Source organism: Grampus griseus (genome assembly GCF_964374135.1).
Source record: "Grampus griseus genome assembly, chromosome: 10".
NCBI lineage: Eukaryota > Metazoa > Chordata > Mammalia > Artiodactyla > Delphinidae > Grampus > Grampus griseus.
The window spans coordinates 20,338,744-20,359,218 of record NC_139004.1 but is presented as its reverse complement, the minus strand read 5'-3'; the positions used below and the strand labels follow the sequence as shown (position 1 = coordinate 20,359,218).

Here is a 20,475-nt window from a genome sequence, read left to right as displayed (position 1 = left end):
GCAGGCAGCTGACGAGGTGGCCCCAGGAGAAAAGATGTGGCCGCTAAGCTTTCAGTACCTGTTACTCTCCTTTGTTAATAAATAATAAACACCATACTTTCATTTTCACAGTTCTTTCTGTGAAAATATATGTATTTTTAAATAAACACATATATTAAACGTAAGTAAAGAGAATTACTCCAGATGAAAGTGAAGGCTATATATATACATTCACACACATATATATTATATATATAATATATTTTTTTATCATAGTATATTCACTTCTGGTGCCTATGTTGCTAACTTTATAGGGAACACAGTCATGGAATTTTAGGGGAAAATATTCTAAAACTAATTTTCAAAACACGTTCTCATTATTTTATAGTTCTGATAGAACACCCTTGACTGGTTCCAATTTTAAATACTAAGGATTTTTATTCTTGTTTTAATAGACACTAGATGGTGCTCAAAGATCATTAGTATAAGTCTTGAACAAATTAAACCTTAAGAATTTTGTCACTTGGAGCCAGTTTATCAAATCCAAAGCACCTGGAAAAAAACCCTCCAACACTTCTCATCTTTCTACCAAAAGGCTGCTATTCATCAATGGAAACAGTGATAAAAATAAACCGCTCATTAGTGAGAACAGCACATCCCTTGTTGTAAGGAAAGTCTATGAAACAGATTAAAATGTAAACATATCCTTGGGTGTGTGACTCACCAATGATGTGGTCACAGTGTTCAGAATTCTGACCAGTGAGGCCACAACACGCCTCCCATGTTAACAGAGTGTAGTTTCAGCCCCTCAGCTCTTCTCTGCGGGCTAATGGGTGAGTGAGGAGGGATGCGTAACTAGAAAATTGCTAGATAACGATGGTGCTGGCGGAAGAACTACGGTGAACAGCTGTAAAATCATGCAGGGTGCAGGATTTAATGAAAAAATAATCAGTTGTTTAGAAGTAATATAAAACAGCCCTGCATGTCCTGGTAAACAGTTAACCATTTACTTTCTGAAAATCAAGGGTTCATTGGGATGAACTATTTTATTCTGATTCAAATAAAAATCGATGTGCAATTTTCCCTTCATTAGAGAACCCAGTTTTACAAACATAAAAGAGCTCAGGATAGTGAGCTGATAGTGACCAAAACCTGGGTTAAACATATTAATCTTCGTGATCACAATAAGGATACAATCCTCAAGCAGCTGCCGGAAAAAACAGAGGTAAAAGGAGAAAAAAAAATACGCAACTTATATTTTAAAAAGTTCAAAAGTAAGTAATGCATTATGTCAGATTTTGGGGGGACTCAGCAATTTTTAAATGATAAAAGTGCTTCTTCACAGCAATAGACAACATATCTCAATGGTCAAGTATTCAATTAATTCTAACAGAATACTTTGACTTTTAAACCTGGAATTTAGCAAGGAACTTTCAGGTTTGGAAAAGGACATAAATTCTGAAATAACTGAAAAACAGATCTCCCTTGATATAACTAGAATCTGGTTTCAATAATTTTATTTGCCTCTGTCAGCTTTCCTATCTCCAATCACCCTCAGGTCTCTGTTTGGATTCAACAGACAGTCTTTCCCAAAAGTGGGGCATGTCCCTGGCACAGCTGTCACATGTTTCTATGACACGCACAGGAGCACCTGAGCAGGTGAGACAAGCCCCGTGGACCTTCAGCCACTGCCTGGCCTTCCCGGGCTGAGGCTCTCCTGGAGAGCGTGACCCTCATGCCAGCGGGAAAACATGGGAAGACCAGGCCCTCTGATCTGTGTTCCGGGTTCTTTAGGAAAAAGGCCTGTTTTCGGATTTTTATTTAACCCACAGGTTATTTTTCTGTACCTGTCTTGCCCATAAAAACCGAGTGGAGACAAAAACGACAAAGGCAACCAAGTCAAAACAGACCCTCCCTTACCTTCAGTGAGCAAGCAGCCTTGGCTTTCATCTCCTGCTTGGCCTTCATCTCTGCCAGCAGCCCGCTGCCCATCACTTGGACCCTGTACCTTCGCCCTCCTTGGGGGCTGCCCTTGCTCTCACTCCGGTCCACCTTTCCCACGTCTTCCCCTTGACTTTCTTCTAGGGAGTCAGGTGTTTTGATCTCCTCTACCCGATCAGCACTGCCATTGTGCTCGGCTGGCTTCGTGTCCTTCCTGGGGGTGTCCACAGCTGGACTTCTGACTCCTGCCTTTGGAGAGGAGAGTTCTTCTGTCATCAAGACCGTTGGTGACCGGTCAGGTTTGGTCCGGGGTTTGATTAAGTTGAGAAAGCCACTTTTCCGAAAGTCTCGCTTTTTCTTCTCGTCTCCTCCTTCACTAAGCTCATGGGACTCTGAGCCTCTTGCTGACCCTCTCCTGTGATTCAAAAGAACAAATCCTGTTGGGTTTACTGTAATTAACGCTCTAGCAAGAATCAGTCAAAAAAGAAACAGGGAGATCGCTGCTTATACGGCAACCGTTCTGAAGCATTTAAAGAAAAGCTGACTTTGGAAATAGGAATGTTGGATATCATCATATCCACACAAATCGACAATGGGAATCTGATGTGACTGGGAGGACTGAGAGCGGAGTGGAGTTTATGTTTAAATGCTCCAGAGAGCTTCCAGAAAGGGTGGCTCCACCCAAGACACAGGTGGGCGACGGACTGCCTTATTGAATTTGGCGGGCACTGGAAGGGCCAGATTTCCGCTTAAGCCCCTAAAATCCTTCCCTGGTCATTAGATAACATCTGAAATCCCGCCCTAAGTGCTCAAACCAAGATCCGGATCCCTGCTTAAATGTAATACCACTGAAAGAGGCAACAACATGAAAAAGCGGACAGTAAGCTTTGGTAGAGGTTTGTCAGGAAATGGATGGGGAGAAAGTGTAAATGATGTGGGTTGAGTGGGAGGTATCATCACTGCCTTTCACTTAAAGCTGGAAGGATGAATACCCGTTTAGCTCCTTGAGTCCCCGGGAGAATCCCAGTAAGGGATTGAAAAAAAAAAAAAAGAAGAAGAAGAAGGCATAAGCCCCAGGGGGGAGAAAAGGCAAAAACAAGAGTTCGGAAGCCACAATAGTCAGGAGTGAAAACTGACTTAATCTGGGAAAGCTGACCTAGAAAGCATTAGTAGGGGAGGCCCTGAAGCAAATGGATTTCAGGGGAAGGGGAGCAGAATGTGCCACCCCGAAGTATGCCTCTTTGGCACAGGACTATTTGAGGCTGATTATTTTTAAGGAACAGCAGACACAGGAGAAGCTCTGAAAACAGAGTAGTTACCTTTCTGTAAGAGAAATTTACATTTCTAAGGAAAATCTCCATTTGTAAGGGTGTATTCCTTTCAGTACCAGGAAAAATAGAATCACTAAATCCCTAGAAATGTATCAATGGAGAAGGCAGGGACTTAAACCTGCATAACGACCTTACCCTTGTTTATGTGGTTCAGGATAACCTCCCCAAACTGTCCCCAACCTCATCTTTCTTCTGTCTTTAGCTTAAGATGGTATTTAAGGTGGTAGTGTGGGCCATTTCAGGGAATTATTGTTTCCCTTGGGATCTCCCATGTATTCAGGGGGTATACATGTTAATAAACTCCATGAAACAAGAATAATAGAAAAATGTGACAGCATAAGTGGAAGACTCAAGGTTGGAAGATAAGACTGAGGAAATCGCACAGAAAGTTGATGGGGGGAGGCTAAGAAAAAGAATGAAGAAACAGAAGAGAAACAGTTTAAAAAAAACAAAACTAGTGGATTAATAGAGGAAACAATAATGGGAGTTTAAGAATATAGAGCAAAAGCAAAGAAATTTATATATATATATATATATATATATATATATTTTTTTTTTTTTTTGGCGGTACGCGGGCCTCTCACTGTTGTGGCCTCTCCTGTTGCAGAGCACAGGCTCCGGATGCGCAGGCTCAGCGGCCATGGCTCACGGGCCCAGCCGCTCCGCGGCATGTGGGATCTTCCTGGACTGGGGCACGAACCCTTGTCCCCCGCATCGGCAGGCGGACTCTCAACCACTGCGCCACCAGGGAAGCCCAAAAGCAAAGAAATTTAGAAGAAATAATTCACGAAAAACTCCAGAACCAAAAAAATATAAATTCCCAGATTGAAATGGCTCATTAGTGCCTAGCAAATGGGTTTCAACAAAACAAAATCAAAAAACTCACACAGAGGATATCATCATAAAATGTCAATACACCAGGAGCAGAAAGAAGATCCCAAATGCTTCCTGAGAAGAGGAAGAAAAGAACAAGCCACAAACAAAGGATCAGGACTCAAAATGACCCTGGATTCTTAGAGCAACTAGAAGCTTGAGGATACTGGGACCAGGTTTTCAAAATTCTAAAGAAAAATGGATTCCAATCTAGAGTTCTATACCTAGTCACACTATTAAGCGAAATGCAAGACATATGCATTTCAGAAACTCACTTCCCGTGCTTCCTTTCTCAGCAAGCAAACCGAGGAGGTGCTGCACCAGAAAGAGAGTGAAGTAATAAGGAAGACGATGACCGGGCCAAAGGAAACAGGAAAGACACAGGAATGAGCGAGGGGAGGCCCCCAGCAGGCAGCGAAGGGACATCCCAGGAGGACAGCAGGGGACCAGGCCTACAGGTCACCCTGGGGCGATCAGAGAGCAGTAAAGGATGTGCCCAGGAAGACGAAACTGAGAAGACTTGAGGAAATTTATACCTCTACTGGAGACTTAGGAGATATGTCAGAGATAGGAATACAGAAAACTAAGCAAATGCAAAAGGAGACAATTGTTAACTCCAGGGAAAATAAAAAGTTGTATAGCAGATGAACCTATTTGCAAAGCAGAAACAGAGACACAGACATAGAGAACAAACGTATGGACACCATGGAGGTTGGGGGGGATGAATTGGGAGATTGGGATTGACATATATGCACACTACTATGTATAAAATAGATAACTAATGAGAACCTATGTCTAGCACAGGGAACTCTACTCAGTGCTCTGTGGTGACCTAAATGGGAAGGAAATCCAAAAAGGAGGGGATATATGTATACATATAGCTGATTCACTCTGCTGTACACAACATTGTAGAGCAACTATACCCCAATAAAAATTTTAAAAAAAGAGTTGTATAGGAAAGGAAATGTAATCATACCATACTGTATAACTTAGCTGTGAATATTTACATGCTTATAATGAAGTAAACATTAAACACCGATGTAACCAACAGTTACGACATAACTAAATAAGATGGCAGGAAGAGGAAGTGTGTGTGTGAGTTTGCCTGCATGCGTTTGGTGGACAGAAGGGTCAGACTGTATAAGAGCTAAAGTATCATCCTCTATATAGTAAGAAGCCACCAGTTATGGTTATTATTTAAAACTGAAAAATAAGAAATAGCAACAACAACAAAAAAGAAATATGGAAGCAAAATCAAAAGTAAACGGCTAAAGGAAGAGGAATTAATTGCCTCTGGGGAATAGGGAAAGAAACCGCCCCCCGCCTTTATTTGTTAATAAAAAGCCTTGAAGAACACCTGACATTTTAAACTATGAGAAGCACGTGTGCAACTTTGATTTTCAAATTTCCTTCATACAACTTGATGGTCTGACCTGCGCCTAGACCTCTACGTAACAAACTGACAATGATCTGGTTTTATATAACAAAATAAAACAAATCACAACTTTTAGTAGATTCCATCATTATTTGACAAAAACTGATGTACCTAGTTCTATGTGTGCACTTGGACATGAAGAGAATCCTCCTAGAGCAGTATCTTTGTAGAAAGTGGGTTTTACACCTTATAAAGTTTGCCCAACTTTCATTCAGAGCCTATTAAAGAAAGAGGCAGCTTTAAGGGCAGAGGACATCACACTGGCGGTGACACTACAGATGATCTAGATCTAACGCGCACAAATCTCTCCACTAACTCAATTTCCAAAGTTTGGGAAGAGGAGAGCCTACGATTTTATCTGTTTATACAGATACAGGCCAAAGACTGTCTTCATTCATTAAACCAATAGTGACTGAGGGCAGATGATACATTATGGGCTGTGTCAGACACTGAAGTTATAATGAACAGTAAGACCCAGGCATTGTTTGTGAAGAACAGCATCCTTTGGGAAGAAGATTTGAAAGCCAGTCATCAAGAAGGATTTTCCCGTTTGGCTCAGTTTATGCTGGTATTGCTTGAATCTTTTGTGCTGAGAATATGTCCATCTATTTCCCACGCTGTAAAAAAATTAAAAACCAAACAAACTCTGGAAGGATTCTGTTGCCCTAACAGATGTGTGCAGAGGATGAAAAAAAGGGGGGGGGGGCGGGGTTGACTCAGCACTAGAGAAAGAGCAATTAATTTGGGGGGTTGGGGGTGGGAGGTGGGGGAGGAATAGTCAAGGCTTTCCCCTGACTAGAATAAATAACATTTATTTTGAATAAATGACACTTACATTGGATCTTGAAGGAGAGGAGAATAGAATTTTCCCTAGTATGCCAAGCTTCAAGTGTCAAAGAGGACAAATGATTGGGTCCTAAAGCTTATAACATTAGGTAAGTTATACTGGTATGGACACAAAAATTTAACTTATTCCCACCTCACCATCCTGCTAAGGCAAGATAAGGCACATCAATCTATAGAACGGACTAGCTTCTTCCTTCCCGGTGCCTGGCCTGTTCACCCTCAGCTTATCAGGATGGTTCAATTCGTTCTTGAATTTGATATCTCAAGGTGAAGAACACTTCACAGACACAAATCCATATTCAGAGTGTACTTGGGGATGGATCTGCATATAGCTGGGGATTAAGTAACTTGGTCCAAGTCATGCTTAAAGGCTGGAGTGTTTCAAGTTAAGCTCTTCATAAAAGTACTATTGAGTTGTCTTCTAAGGAAACTCCATGTTGTTAATAAGAAAATACAGAGGAAACTTTTTAGAGGCTAACTCTGAAGGCTCTTCACTAATTCTGTTGTCATTCTGACACTGTCTGTTAAAGCTTTGCCATTTAGCAATGATATAGGCCCCCAGATACATTAAATTATGAACGTGAGGAATTTTTAAATACAGCTGACCCTTGAACAACGAGGGGGTTAATTCACATATAACTTAGAGCAGGTCCTCAGTTTCCGAGTTTGTCCACATCCACAGATCAACCAACCACAGCCTGTGCAGTACTTAGTATTTACTGCTGAAAAAAGTCCACAAGTAAGTGGACCCGTGCCGTTTAAACCCGCGTTGTTCAAGGGTCCACTGTAAGTAATTTCAGCCTGCCAATGCCCACTGTCCTAGATATACCAGGTGAATGTGATGCCCTAAAAAAAGATACCTTGGGGAGGTACATTCTGTGGCCTGATTTAGAAGAGTACAATGGTCCTTCAACTTGAGCGTGCCTCAGTACACCCTGGAGGGCTTATTAAAACACTGGCTGCTGGGCCCCACCTCTAGCTTCTGATTCAGTAGGTCTGGGGTAGAGGTTTGAGAATTTGCATTTCTAATAAGTTCCCAGTTGATAGTGATGTTGCTGGCCTGAAGATCACATTTGCAAACCACCAGAACAGTAAATGCCCTGCAAAGTGTACTTATATGAAATGTACATGAAATACATTTCATACTTACATGAAATAAGAGCCTTAGTACATACTAAGTTTACTTGTAATTGTTAGTAATTTAAATATGAATTAAATCGTATGATTAGTGAAATGACTCTGAACTCACTTGGAATCCATTTTGGTCACCTTCTTGGTGAAAAATGCATCTACACCTTCATCCACTCTCCCCATAAGACCATTCTGTTCACCATCTTGGGAGACTAGGCTGGTAGCACAGCCCTGCAAACCAAACAGGTGTGATATTAATTTACATTCAACTTAATTCGGCAAACATGTATTGCTAGATTCAAGGCACTGTGATAAAGGCCATGGGAAGGACAAGACTGACTGACATAGGGCCCTTATATTCTACTGGAATAGAAGTCACATTACAACTGTAACAAGGGTAGGAAGAAACGAAAGTGAGAAATGCACTAGAAACACAAAGCCTGCTGGAGGATTAAGTCTGACTGCTGTCGCAGAAGCAGCTTGGAACCTAGCAGGCTATGAAGAGTCATGTGTTCCTGAAGCAGAGGAAGGCATTGCGGGCATATTGGTAAGGGAGGAGAGAATGCGTGAGAAAATGATACACACACTAAGTTTCGAAAACAGTAATAACTCCCGTGGCCGGGGCCTGAGGTTTAGGGATAGAGTTAACTGCTGAGTATTAACCCTAGCAGATACTAAAAATGGCCACTCCAAACACCCCACCACCACCACCACCTGCTTTCTTGCTTGCTGGAAGAACCCTGATTTCAAGATGGAATACTTATCTGAACAAGTCAAATACATTAATCTCCTTGTCTGTGACTGGTAGGCATGGGCATGTGATACAGTTCTGGCCAGTGAGTTACAAGGGGGCTCATGGGCAGGTTTTCCTGCAGAGGAAGGGATGCATTTTTTTCTGCATGGTTGTGGGAGAGAGGATGTGATGTCTGAGTTCAAGAGGAAGCAAACCTGAGGACAAAATCCACCATGCTGAGGATGAAAGAGCAGAACAGTGGAAACCACCTGGGTGCTTATGCTGTGAATAAACCAGTCCTGGATCCTGAGACTTGTGGATTTCTTGTTAAGTAAGAAAATAAGTATTTCTCATGATTTACGTCATTTTTAGTTCAGTATCTCTCATTATCTCTAATTGAATGAATACTTCCCAACTAATAATACAAGGACTGACAGTGAACAACCTTGAATCCTATGCTAAAAAGTGCGGAATTTACTTTGTAGGTGAGAGGGAGCCTCAAAGAAATGCCATGACTCAACCTGTATTTTGGTCAGATGATTCTGGGGCAGCATGAAGGATATACTGGAGAAGCCAGGGATTATAACTAGGGAAATCTGTTCAGGAACACAAACGAAAGACTTCTGTGATTGTTTGGTCTAATCAGGAGGAGATGAGGGACTAAGTACTAGTGAAATGAGAAGAGAAAGAAAGACGTTGCCTAAGATGAGGTTGAAGTTTCCAGGCTGGGTGAATGGGAGCATCATTCTAGGGAACATAGTTCAAAGATTCAACTTTGGGAAGAAGATGATGAGTCCAGTTTCAGGCAGTGTTATCTGAGGTGCTGTGGAAATCCAGGGGCAGGTGTCGAAAGCTTGAGTCTCAGCACAGAAGCTGGTGAGAAGGTATATGGAAATTATTCACCAATCCAGCATTTCTCTTTGAATGGACAACTCATAGTGAACTCAGTAACATGCTTGGTTTGTGTCTGCAATAGTGTATTAATATTTCACACAGATAGGTTGTGGGCCATTGAGAAAGGACATGTATCTTGCCCATTCTGTTGGGCAGAGGACAAGTTCCCATGTGGTTGCGATATCTGAGCAGGTTGTCTTGCCACAGAGCGGTGGGAAAGTTCCTTCCTGTAATCTTGATTTGCAAGTCTCAAGTTGCCTATGGGGGTACCTGGCTCTTGTCTGCACAGGCACTGTTTAAAGAAAAGACCCATCATTTGCTTTAAACAATCATTCACTGGCAACCTCCCTTATAAAAATGAGCTGTGTGTTTGAGTTCACATTTGTGAAATGCTGAAAAGTGAGCAGACAATAGGTAATAGACCAAGAGCCCTGTGAAATGTGAATAATGAAAACAATGAGACCTCTCATCTGATTGGCGCTTTATAGTGGAGCAAGGCTTTCTTGTGAATTGCAAGAGAGCAGAGAATCAGCCACATTTGAGAATTCAGTTATGGAGAGAAAGCAGCTCACTGAACAACTGCTGTTTAAATTACAAAAGACAAAGTAGGGGGAAGGGTGAGCTGTGACAAAGCGAGAGAGAGGCATGGACATATATACACTACCAAACGTAAGGTAGATAGCTAGTGGGAAGCAGCCGCATAGCACAGGGAGATCAGCTGGGTGCTTTGTGACCACCTAGAGGGGTGGGATAGGGAGGGTGGGAGGGAGATGCAAGAGGGAAGAGATATGGGAACATATGTATATGTATAACTGATTCACTTCGTTATAAAGCAGAAACTAACACACCACTGTAAAGCAATTATACCCCAATAAAGATGTTAAAAAAAAAAAAAAAGACAAAGTAGCACAGAACTTGCTTGGATTGTCATTTTTCCTTTTGTAAAAGAATGGAATCTCTACAGTAATAACAGCTCCCTAAGTTTGTACAGTGCTCGATCGTTTACTATTTCATCTTCACACCTACCCCTTGAACTGCAAAGGAAAGATAGCGTTATCCTAGGTTTTGGTTAGTAGATCAAACCTTGGCTCAGAGGGTGAGGGGTGCCCACACAGGTCACCTGACTGATGGATGAGAAGGATGTGACCCCAGGACACGTGGTCCTAACACGGGGCTTCCTTCCAGGGCACCCTCGCTTGCCCTCAGAGGCTGCCTCTCAAATTCCTCTTCCCATTTTGAGGGGGAAAAAAAAGTTTTACTAGTATAATTTCTCCTTTCAGCCCTTTTCTTTTTTGCCTGCTTTGAAACAATTCACAGCTAGCATAAAAGTTCTCTGGGGACATGAAGAACAATCAACGGATTTCAGAGACGGAGGCACAAAGGGCTCAACAAAGCAATCTGGTTTCCTGTCCTGTAGGACAGGCCAGTTTTTAGGGCTGGACAGGACCTTAGAGACCCCACCCACCACCCCGGGCCCAACCCTGTCATTTTAGAGATAAAGAGACTGGGAGTAGAGAGATTAAGAGAAGTCCAGGATCACTGGGAGACCTTGAGCGAGATGCAGCTTAAAATGCATCTGTTAAAAGCAAGAGGCGTCAGCACCCTGTAAGAAGAGCAGCAGAGAAGCTGAAGACTAAAATGACATGCGGTTTGGCAGGAGAGTTCAAAGACAAACACACATGCTGTTTCAGGTCAATATCCAGCAAAAGGAAAGGAAAGGACATACAGACATTGGAAGTTCTCACAATTCCATTTGATTTGGGTCTTTAATGTCAAGGAGAATAAATTTCAGACTAAAAAGGGGAGCGGAGCTATTGGAAAGGGAGAGCAGAAACCTTAGCCCTGAGCTAGTTGGAACCAACTGCACCTGTGCTCAGAGGCAGGCTTTTGCAAATAAAATCAGAAATCGCTGCTGTTGGTATCTGAGAAATAAAGAAGGTAGATTTCACACCTCTGGTGTATAAGTAAATGCTAATAGAATAATTTGTGAATGCTTAGAAGATAAGCCGGTGATTATGAAGACTAAAGACAATCAGACCACCCTCGTTCTCCTCTTCCTGGATTATTAAGATGAATGCACCGGGGCAGCACTGTAGGGGGTGCACCTGGATTTTGACAAGGCAGCTGCCAAATCTCTCATGTCTCCACCGGCCGGGGAGGGGGGGGGGGCGCGGGGGGGGGGCCGGGGGCGAGAGCTGGGCAGGAAGGAAGGACAATTAGGTGCATTAGGGACTCAGCAAAAGAAACCCGAAGAGTGCTAATTAGTGAGTTGAATAATCTTGAAATTTTACATGCATACATTAGACAGTAAGAAACATGGAAAATTAAGAGCCAAGCAATCAAGCCAGGAAAAAAGGAATCCAAGAGGAAGTAAAAGAAACAAAATATAATTTAAAAAAAATAAGGCAAAAATTAATGAACTTGAGAGGACCAGTAAAGCTAATTCTTTGAAAAAGACTAGTAAACGAGACCTTGCAAAATTAGGAGAGAGGAATTAAGATATATTAGAAATGGAAAAATGGGACACAGCTATTGATACAGAAGAGATTAAAAATGCAAAAGAATTCTATAAACAAGTAAATGAACTATTAGACTAAGTGGACAATATCCTAGAAAAACAGAAATTACCAAAGTGGTCTCAAGGAGAATTAGGTAATCTGAATAGATCTGATGAAATAAAATTCACATTTTATGGCAAGATGAGAAAAATTTAAACATAAAATTTTTCTCTGCCCATTTGGACCTCCCTCCCCCCTCCCCTTTAGAGTGTATTGTGTATTCTGCCTTAACCAGACCTCCTTAGGCGATAACCTTCCTTTTTAATCTTGTAAGGGGTCAGGATGACCCACTTCTCACTTTGTTCATGCAGGTCTGGATTGTGTAAACTGTCAGTACACCATCTGACGTATCACCCTTTGTCTCAAAAACTTATATAACTGTGTTTCGACCTCTAACAGGCAGAATAGTCCTCAGAGCTTTCTGAAAAACTGTCTCCCGGGTTATAATCCTCAGGTTGGCTGAAATAAAATTTTCCATTTCTTTCTTAGATTGACTATTCATCTTTTTCATCAATAGATCTATAACGAAAGAAATAAAATCCCTAGTTTAAAAAAATCGACATATCAGCATGACATGCACACAGACAGCACATCAGGCCCAGGTGGCTTCCCGGGGGAGGAACAGAAAATCTATAATACTTGCAAACTGTTCCAGAGACTAGGAAAGGAGAGAGAGCATCCCAACTATGTTATGAAGATAGCTGTGATATAGTGATTTACAGTAAGAAATACATATTTGGTCTTCATCCCCATTTCTGGCACAGAGCTCCTAAACGCTTGGAATTTCCTAACTAATGAGAGCCATAAAGGTGTTTTGGTTATGTTAATGAGGTGACTTTGGAACCCACCTAAAAATGGGGTGTGATAGCCAGGAGCCCCAACCACGTGATTAGAGGGTTTGAATTTTCAGTCCCACCCCCTCCACTTTAGGGAGCTGATAGGGCCCAGAAGTTCAATCAGTCACCAATGGCCAGTGATTTACTCAATTATGACTGTGTAATGAAGTCTCCATAAAAACCCCAAAGGACAAGGTCTGGAGGGCTGCTGGGTTGGTGAACATGTGGAGATGCAGGGAGTGTGATGTGCTGGGAGAGGGCATGGAAGCTCCGTGCCCCTTCTCGCATATCTTTCCCTAAGCATCTCCTCCATCTGGCTGTTCCTGAGTTATAACCTTTTATTATAAACTAGTAATCCAGTAAGTAATGTCTGGGTTCCGTGAGCTGCTATAACAAATACATCAAACCCAAGAAGGATTGTGGGAACCTGTGATTTATAGGCAGTTGGTCAGTATGGGTAACAACCGCCAACCAAAGGTTGTCGCTTGCCATGTCGCTCTACAAGGATTAAGCCATTAGCCACTGCAGTCGCTGACCTTCAAGACACCCACAAGGAGTTCCCTCTGTGCTCTGGGAAAATTGGCAGAACAGGCCTTCAGAGACTTAAATATTTTCAAGAGAGAATGTCATGAACCCAATTTCTTGCATCTTCCCATACTTAGAAAAGCACTACAATCATTAAGATATCTGTGCCCCATGACCAGCAGCAACCTTCTACCAAGACATGTGCTTGACTACACATATCCGTTCTCCAAAATCACACATATGCTGACCTTCCCCCCACCTCTTTGAACAGTTCCTCAGTCTTTGGAGAGGCTGTCTCCCAGGCTATAGTCCTCAGGAAGTCCCCAAATAAAACTGAAACTCACAGCTCTCACATTGCATGCTTTTATTTCAGTTGACAGTATCCTTTATAATAAACCAGTAATAGTAAGTAAAGTGTCCTCTTGGGTATTCTGAGCCATTCTAGCAAATTATCTAACCTAAGGAGGGGGGCATGGGAACCTCCCATGAAGTCGATCGGTCAGAAGTACAAGAGGCGACCTGAGACTGGTATCTGAAGTGAGGGTACCGCTGAGCCCTTCACCTGAGGGGTCAGAATTGAATTGAATTGTGGGACACCCAGTTGTGGTCCAGAGTTGAAGAATTAGCAGGTGTAGGGGGGAGAAAACCACACATTTGGTATTAGAAATGCTGAAAGTAAAAACAGCCTCCATACCTTGGCTTTGAGAGTTCTGACATCTAGAAAAGCTCATTAGGGGCATTAGGGGTCAAGGACAAGCTCTAGAAAAGCTAAGATCCATTTAGGGTGGACTAAGGCTACTCAATCCACCAAAACAAAACCAAAACGATAATATTAAATGACTGCTGCTACTAAATACTGCAGCTTTCTCACCCTCCACTGGAAAATGCAGACAATGGGGCCGGTGTGGCAGCTTCACACAGGTGTTCGATGTGAGAGCACTTTGAAAATCACAAGCTCTGTGAAACCATTAGGCAGCATATTTTCACTGTGAACCCAAGGGAGAACAAGCTGTGCACGTTTTTTCTCAGGCTACCAAGCCTCTGGGAAGATCTATTTAGACCCAGGACCATAATCCATTATCCTAGGACACACCCTTGTGCTACAGAGTCCTCAGGATGAAGCAGCCTGGGGTTTGCCAACCCTGTTAAAATCAAGTAAGTTGGAAAAGAAAACAATTTACTAAAATTTTTTTCTTTTGTCTTTTTGAAACCATGTCAAGATATTCAGAATCAAATGAGAGAAATCAACCAAATACACCCAACCTGGATCTGGAATGAGCAAAGGACTGACCATGCAGGTAACTGGTCGTGACTTTTATCCATCTACGACTCCAGTGATCCACCTATCATCCAGTGAGTATCGAACGCCTGCTACGTTGTACTGAATAAATTCATGCTAAGCGCTCAGTATACAACCATGGATAATAAGCCATACACCTTCCTACACAGAGCTTACACACAACGAGGAAAGCGTGCTTAGAAAACACTGGACGGCGAGGGCTGTAACAGGGTAAAAGCCAGGCACTGGGGGAGCAGGGCCTCCATGGACGGTTGCCCAGGCTGTGCACTGTGCACAACTAGTGTGGGAGAACAACCTTCCCTGGAGCCGTGCACCCCCAGCCATGTGGGAGAACAGAGGTAGAGACAGGGAGGGCTTCCTGGGAGAAGTCTTGCCTCAGTGGAGGTCTGCAAAATGAGTAGGTATCCACCTAGGAGCTAAGGGTAGGGGGATGGAGGGGTGGGGGCGGGGGGGAGAGAGGAAGCAATGACAGAAAGGCTGCATCACTGGAGGCCTGAAACAGGATGAGAGTGAGGGATGCAGGGATGATGAGGAGAAAGGAAGAAGGTGAAGAGCAAACAGGGACGGCAGTGGGGGCTGGTGTGGGGGATCATATCCAGGTTTCTAGCTTGCTGACTGGTGATGCTCCTTGTGGGGCAGGGCAGGTTTATAGAGAAAGATAGGCTCCTAGTTTTGAATTTGTTGAACCTGAGGTGCTCCGGGGCTTTAAAGTTCAGGAGGCAGGTGAATATCTGAATATGGAGTTCAGCAGAGGAGGCAGGAGTCAACAACAAACTGAAACCACGGGTTTACATGACATCACCGAGACAAATAATACACTCAAAGGCCAGGCAGAGGAAAACTGAAAAGGCATCGCTGGAGAGGTGAATAGGAAAGAAAAGAGAGTGATGACTCAGAGGCCCACAGAAGGATGGAGCCTTCCAGGTCAAGTAACTGCTGAGGTGTCAAGTAGGCTGACAGCTGGCAAGTGTCCACAGGATTAGGTTAGGAGTGACCTTGGCAGGGTCGTTTCAGAGGTGGGTAGGTACAGAATGAAGATTTTGGTGGGTTGCAGAGAGACAGGAAGGTGAGGGAGAAAGACCACAGGCAAAGACGAACTCCTTCAAGAAGTCTGACTGCAAAGGAGAGAAAAGACACTAACCAAAGACAGACGTGGGGTCAATTGCATTAAGGCTCTTTAGCGCAAACAATTCAGTCCTCTCCTGAGTGGAGAGCAGGATGCTGAGAAGCACGCCGCCTGCGTGGTTCTCCCAGGTACGGCCTCTCCTCCACCACTCAGCTTGTGGGGTATCAAAAGCCAGGGCACCAGAGCAGGTCAGGACACGGAGGTGGGGGAGTATATGGGTGCAGTCCAAAATCAAATGCAAACGATTTTTAATCACAAATCAATTCTTTGATACTTAGTCTCCATCTTTTCACACCCGGACACTATAAAATCCTATAGATGTAGCCTTTTTATCTCACCCATGTGACTGGTATTTTTCTAACAACTTCCAAGGGGCAACTCTGTTCTAAAGAGTTGAAAACCTTACAGTGTTGTCTTTTCCAAAATTGTTGAGCACCAAATGAGACATTTTATGTGAATACCACACACACGTAGAGGTTCCATTCTCCTTAACTACAAGCTTTCAGGTATGCAGCACGCTTTTATAAGACTCTCCAGGTTTCCCTGGAGGAGGACAGGGTGAGGGAGAGATGGGCCCCCTCCAGCCCACCTACCGCTGCGTGCGTGGACTGCTGCTTCTTAGCCCGTTTTGGTCTTAACTTGGTAAAGTGCTCCAGCTTCTTTCCTTCCTCGGACGGCAAGTCAGAGATAAACCCCGAGCTCTGCTTCTCTTGTCTGATGGATGGGAAAGGCGGGTCTTCAACGTGAATTGGCACTTCTTCCAGGGCTTTATCAAGGTCAAATTCCATTTCTAAAATAAAGCAAAGCCCCAGGTTGAAGCTTACTGCATAGAGATGGATAGAAAAGTTCCTAAAAGTCATTTTAAGTCTATCACTGAATAGCAAACACTCATTCACAAATCACTTAATTCTCTTTCTCAATATTTACTCACTTAGAGCATCCCTAAGAAACATCCTCGAAGTGGTCCGAGGTTCCTGCTGAGGGGTGTTTCACGGTTATAAGGAAATGACTGGAATTAGCAAAATACTCACTCACCAAATGCCCTGGAGACAGGCCGCAGCATCCGGCTATGAATAGTCTTCCTTTTGGATTTAGGAGTCATCTAGCAATAAAATAAAGAAAGCACTTAGACAGGTATTCCCAGAAGACTTAACTTTCGAAGTTTAGAAACATTGTTGGGGGGGTGATATTTGGGATCAATTTGTTTACGCTCAGTATTTACTCCTTCAGAGGATGGTTAGTAACATCTGACAGCCAGACTGAAGGGGCGAAGCCACGACATTTCTAAATGTTTGCCACTTTCTCAAATGATAGAGCCAACTTCTTTCCCCCAGCCCTATTCAGTTAAATTCTATTTTTATAGCTAAAAGGAACAATGAACGATATAGGATTTAACTCTAACCTGCACACGAGGATGTTAAAACAGATATAAGGAATAAGAATGAAAGACTGTAAAAATCAGTCGCTAAAAATTGAAAACACAATTACTCACTGTTCATTATCACAGCAACATCAATATAAGCAACACCAAACTCTTTGTCATCTTAATGATTTAAGCAGTTTAACTGTTTTTTTTTTTTTTTTTTTTTTTGCGGCACGCGGGCATCTCACTGCTGTGGCCTCTCCCGTTGCGGAGCACAGGCTCCGGACGCGCAGGCTCAGCGGCCATGGCTCACGGGCCCAGCCGCTCCACGGCATGTGGGATCTTCCCGGACCGGGGCACGAACCCGTGTCCCCTGCATCGGCAGGCGGACTCTCAACCACTGCGCCACCAGGGAAGCCCAGTTTAACTGTTTTGTTTCACATTTCTGCCACAAAAATTTTGATCTTTACATTATGAGCAAAGACCATAGACCAAAGACCAAAGAAAAAAGTTGCCATGATTTAGAAGTCTATCTGCTGTCCCTTCTCAATAAGACGTCTTTGATCCTTCTTTTCCTTTTAAAAAAGGAGACCAAAACCCAAACCATGCCCAAAACTTCTTAGAGCATTTTTCTAGCATTGGTGTCAACTGTTGATTATGTTAAGTCAAACCTTAAGGAAGACATTAGCTTCTCCCTCAACACAATAACTCGTGTCAAAGCTGGAGGGGACCTTTGTCATCACCTCCACAAATTGCAAAGAAGAAACTGAGTCATGGAGATGATAAGGACTACCACTCAAGTCAAGAGGAGCAGGGCCAGGGACAGAGCCAGTTATTAAGGTCAGCCCAGCATCCCTCCTGCCTCACCACTTGTGATCAATGAACAGATGGATTTTAGGGGTGTTAACTGCTTTGATACTGGAAACTGGTTTTCGTGTAAACTAAGATATAATTGAAAGAACTTAGTTTGTAGACTTTCATTTCACTTAATAGGTTGTCATCTAAAGCTTTCTCAGAAAAAGAAAATCCACTGGTTGATAACAACGTTCAAAGAATAAATTGTTTCATATTGACCTTTAAAGCAAACAGCTTTACAGTTTTGACAATCTTATGTCATTTTTAACAATAATATCCTTTTGCTATTATTTATTATTGAGAGAAAAAGGAGATTAAAAATGGTGAGCAATAGAATTTAAATCCAGACTGGTCTTCCTGAACATAATGAAACTTGCTGATTTGGTTCTTTCAAGGTTTTTTAAAGGCAGACAATCAGAGGAAAATCTTTTCATAAAGCATCGGGCTTTGCAGGTTCAATAAAAATACAACCAATCCAATGCAACTGGAAATGAATCCAGTTTCAAGATAGTTCTCCCCAAAACAGGCCTTACGGCTGGTTGAAGGTGGTGTGACTGGTCTATTCGTAAGTGAAACCTCTAAAAATAATTTTCAAGGAGACACAAACTATCAAAATATATGCTGTGTTTGGTCATAAAAACTCCTTCAGTATCGTATCCACCTTGTGCACAACCTTGATAGGTAAAAGGATTAAGAAGTAGCTTGGGATATAATTTCCAGCCAATTCATTTAGATAGTCACAGATAAATAGGAAAGAAGTTTAAAAATGCATAGAATGAAGATGTCTTCCAAAATGCTTTCCTGTCACTCCTGATTAGATTTTATAAGAAAAAGTGTTTGTGGGCAAAAATAATCTGGGTCAAGTTTCCCTATTTAGCCTTTATAATGAATACCAAATACATGTTAAAACATATGACAATAATGACATTTCAACTATATTATAATTTTTAAACATATAAAAAGAAATATAGAATTACATATAAGAGAATATATATAACATATATAAAAAATATCATTTACAAACTGATGCCCAACTGTAAATGGATCATTCCGTTCAATCTAATTTTATAGACACACTGAGAAACATACAAAATCATCATGATTTTTGATGGCTGACAGTAATCAAAGGGAAACCAGTTGCCTTTCTTGGTCTCGCTTTCTAATGCCTCAAAACGTAGTACACAAAATTTGAATATCAGAAAGATGCATTCTAATGCATTTTCATTGCTTTCTTTCATTTCATATGCTCTTTACATGAGCATATAACTTCCGGTTGCATTCTGCATAAAACTCTCTCTGTGTCTGACATATCTGTGAATTCTGAAGTTTTGCCACGTTTGGACAGGGCCAACGGCCTTTTGCTAAAATGGTCAGAGCTTGCAATCAGGCTGTTTTCTACAACTGGTGTTAAGAACGCAACCTGATTTTATACATTTCTTCCGATGGATGAACTGTTTTACAATCTCTTTCATGAGAAAGAATAAATATGGATTTAAGTATAACAATGGAGAAAAAAAGTGAATTTTATTTCTTCATAGTTTTCTTTACAATTGTTTCTTCCCTAACAGTTTTACAGACAGTGTGGACTTGCTCAGTCTTACTGGCTCATTCCTATGATTTGATTACGTATAAATCTAAAGCAAGAGGAAATGTAAGAATGATACAATTATCCACCTATGTGTACATTTAGGAACACATACTGTATGTTTCTCTAGAAAGATGCTTTCTATGCACTCTCTTCCCCCTTCTCACACCTGTTGGTTAGATGAATTGAATCCTGGAAAAAAAAAAATCTGGCTTTACCATCCAGATTTACATTTACTCTCTTCCCTTTCTGAACCAAAATGAAAGGGTTCATTTTCTCACACTATGTCTTAGTCCTTGTTTATTACTCTTCCTGGACATTTGTCAATGCTTAAGTATTTTCTGATCAGAGAAATCATAAAGTGCCCAACAGATGAAGGGGGTCAGCAATGGAAGCAGGAGAGGTACACACGCCACAGGGACCCTTCACAAATCGATGTATGATTAACATTGCCAACTATTACTTCAGGCCTAGACAAAGTTACTTTGTCTTTCAAAGTGCATTTTATGAGAAGCAAGTAATTTTCAATATTCACATCCTCAGGAAATATGAGGAACAATGTGTTAAACCCTTTAAAATATAACGTTAGAAGGAAAACTCTAAACATAGACTGATTCTGATATCACAAACATCAGTAAATCCCCATCGTGGCAGACAGTGAATGAAATTCATGGCTCTATTCTCTAAGCATCCAAAAGCAGCACAATGTCTACACTGCTTGGAAATCTTACTCGTTTGATCCAATTTTTATGATGGATTTATAACTATTCTCCATGTAGCTCAATAGAGATACATATCCACTTTTACCGTAAGTTAAGGACTAATGTTAGAACCTTATAAACAACACAACATATTTTTCCTGTTAAACTCATTTTTAACACATAATTGCTAGACATACTAATTTTTTTTTTTAATGAGAGTTAAATTGTTTCTATCACCAGAAAAATAGGAATGGAGTAGTTTCCTCATTCATTTTACCAAGTTTGCGCAAAGAATAATAAACAACACCCTCACTCCAAAGCTCAAGAATCCTTAATTACTTTTCTTTTCCTTGAGGTTAAAAAAAAAAAAAGAAAACAGAAACAGTTGGAAAGCAGATTAGTAAAAATCTTCTAATACAAGAAGGTATTATGATGCCAGTTTTCTACAACTCTGGGAAACAAG

At 41.8% G+C, this 20,475-nt stretch overlaps 1 protein-coding gene across 1 annotated transcript in view; it reads right to left on the bottom strand.

Annotated features, from left to right (window-relative positions):
* CARMIL1 (capping protein regulator and myosin 1 linker 1) overlaps positions 1 to 20,475 on the bottom strand; it is a gene marked incomplete at its 5' end in the record, with an annotated part of 315,787 nt that overhangs the window by 14,591 nt on the left and 280,721 nt on the right. Inside the window, 4 exons of the mRNA XM_082664795.1 lie at positions 1,900 to 2,335; positions 7,655 to 7,767; positions 16,102 to 16,298; positions 16,544 to 16,610. Of these exons, the coding sequence (XP_082520921.1) occupies positions 1,900 to 2,335; positions 7,655 to 7,767; positions 16,102 to 16,298; positions 16,544 to 16,610 (813 nt within the window). The remainder of the gene's footprint in view (positions 1 to 1,899; positions 2,336 to 7,654; positions 7,768 to 16,101; positions 16,299 to 16,543; positions 16,611 to 20,475) is intronic.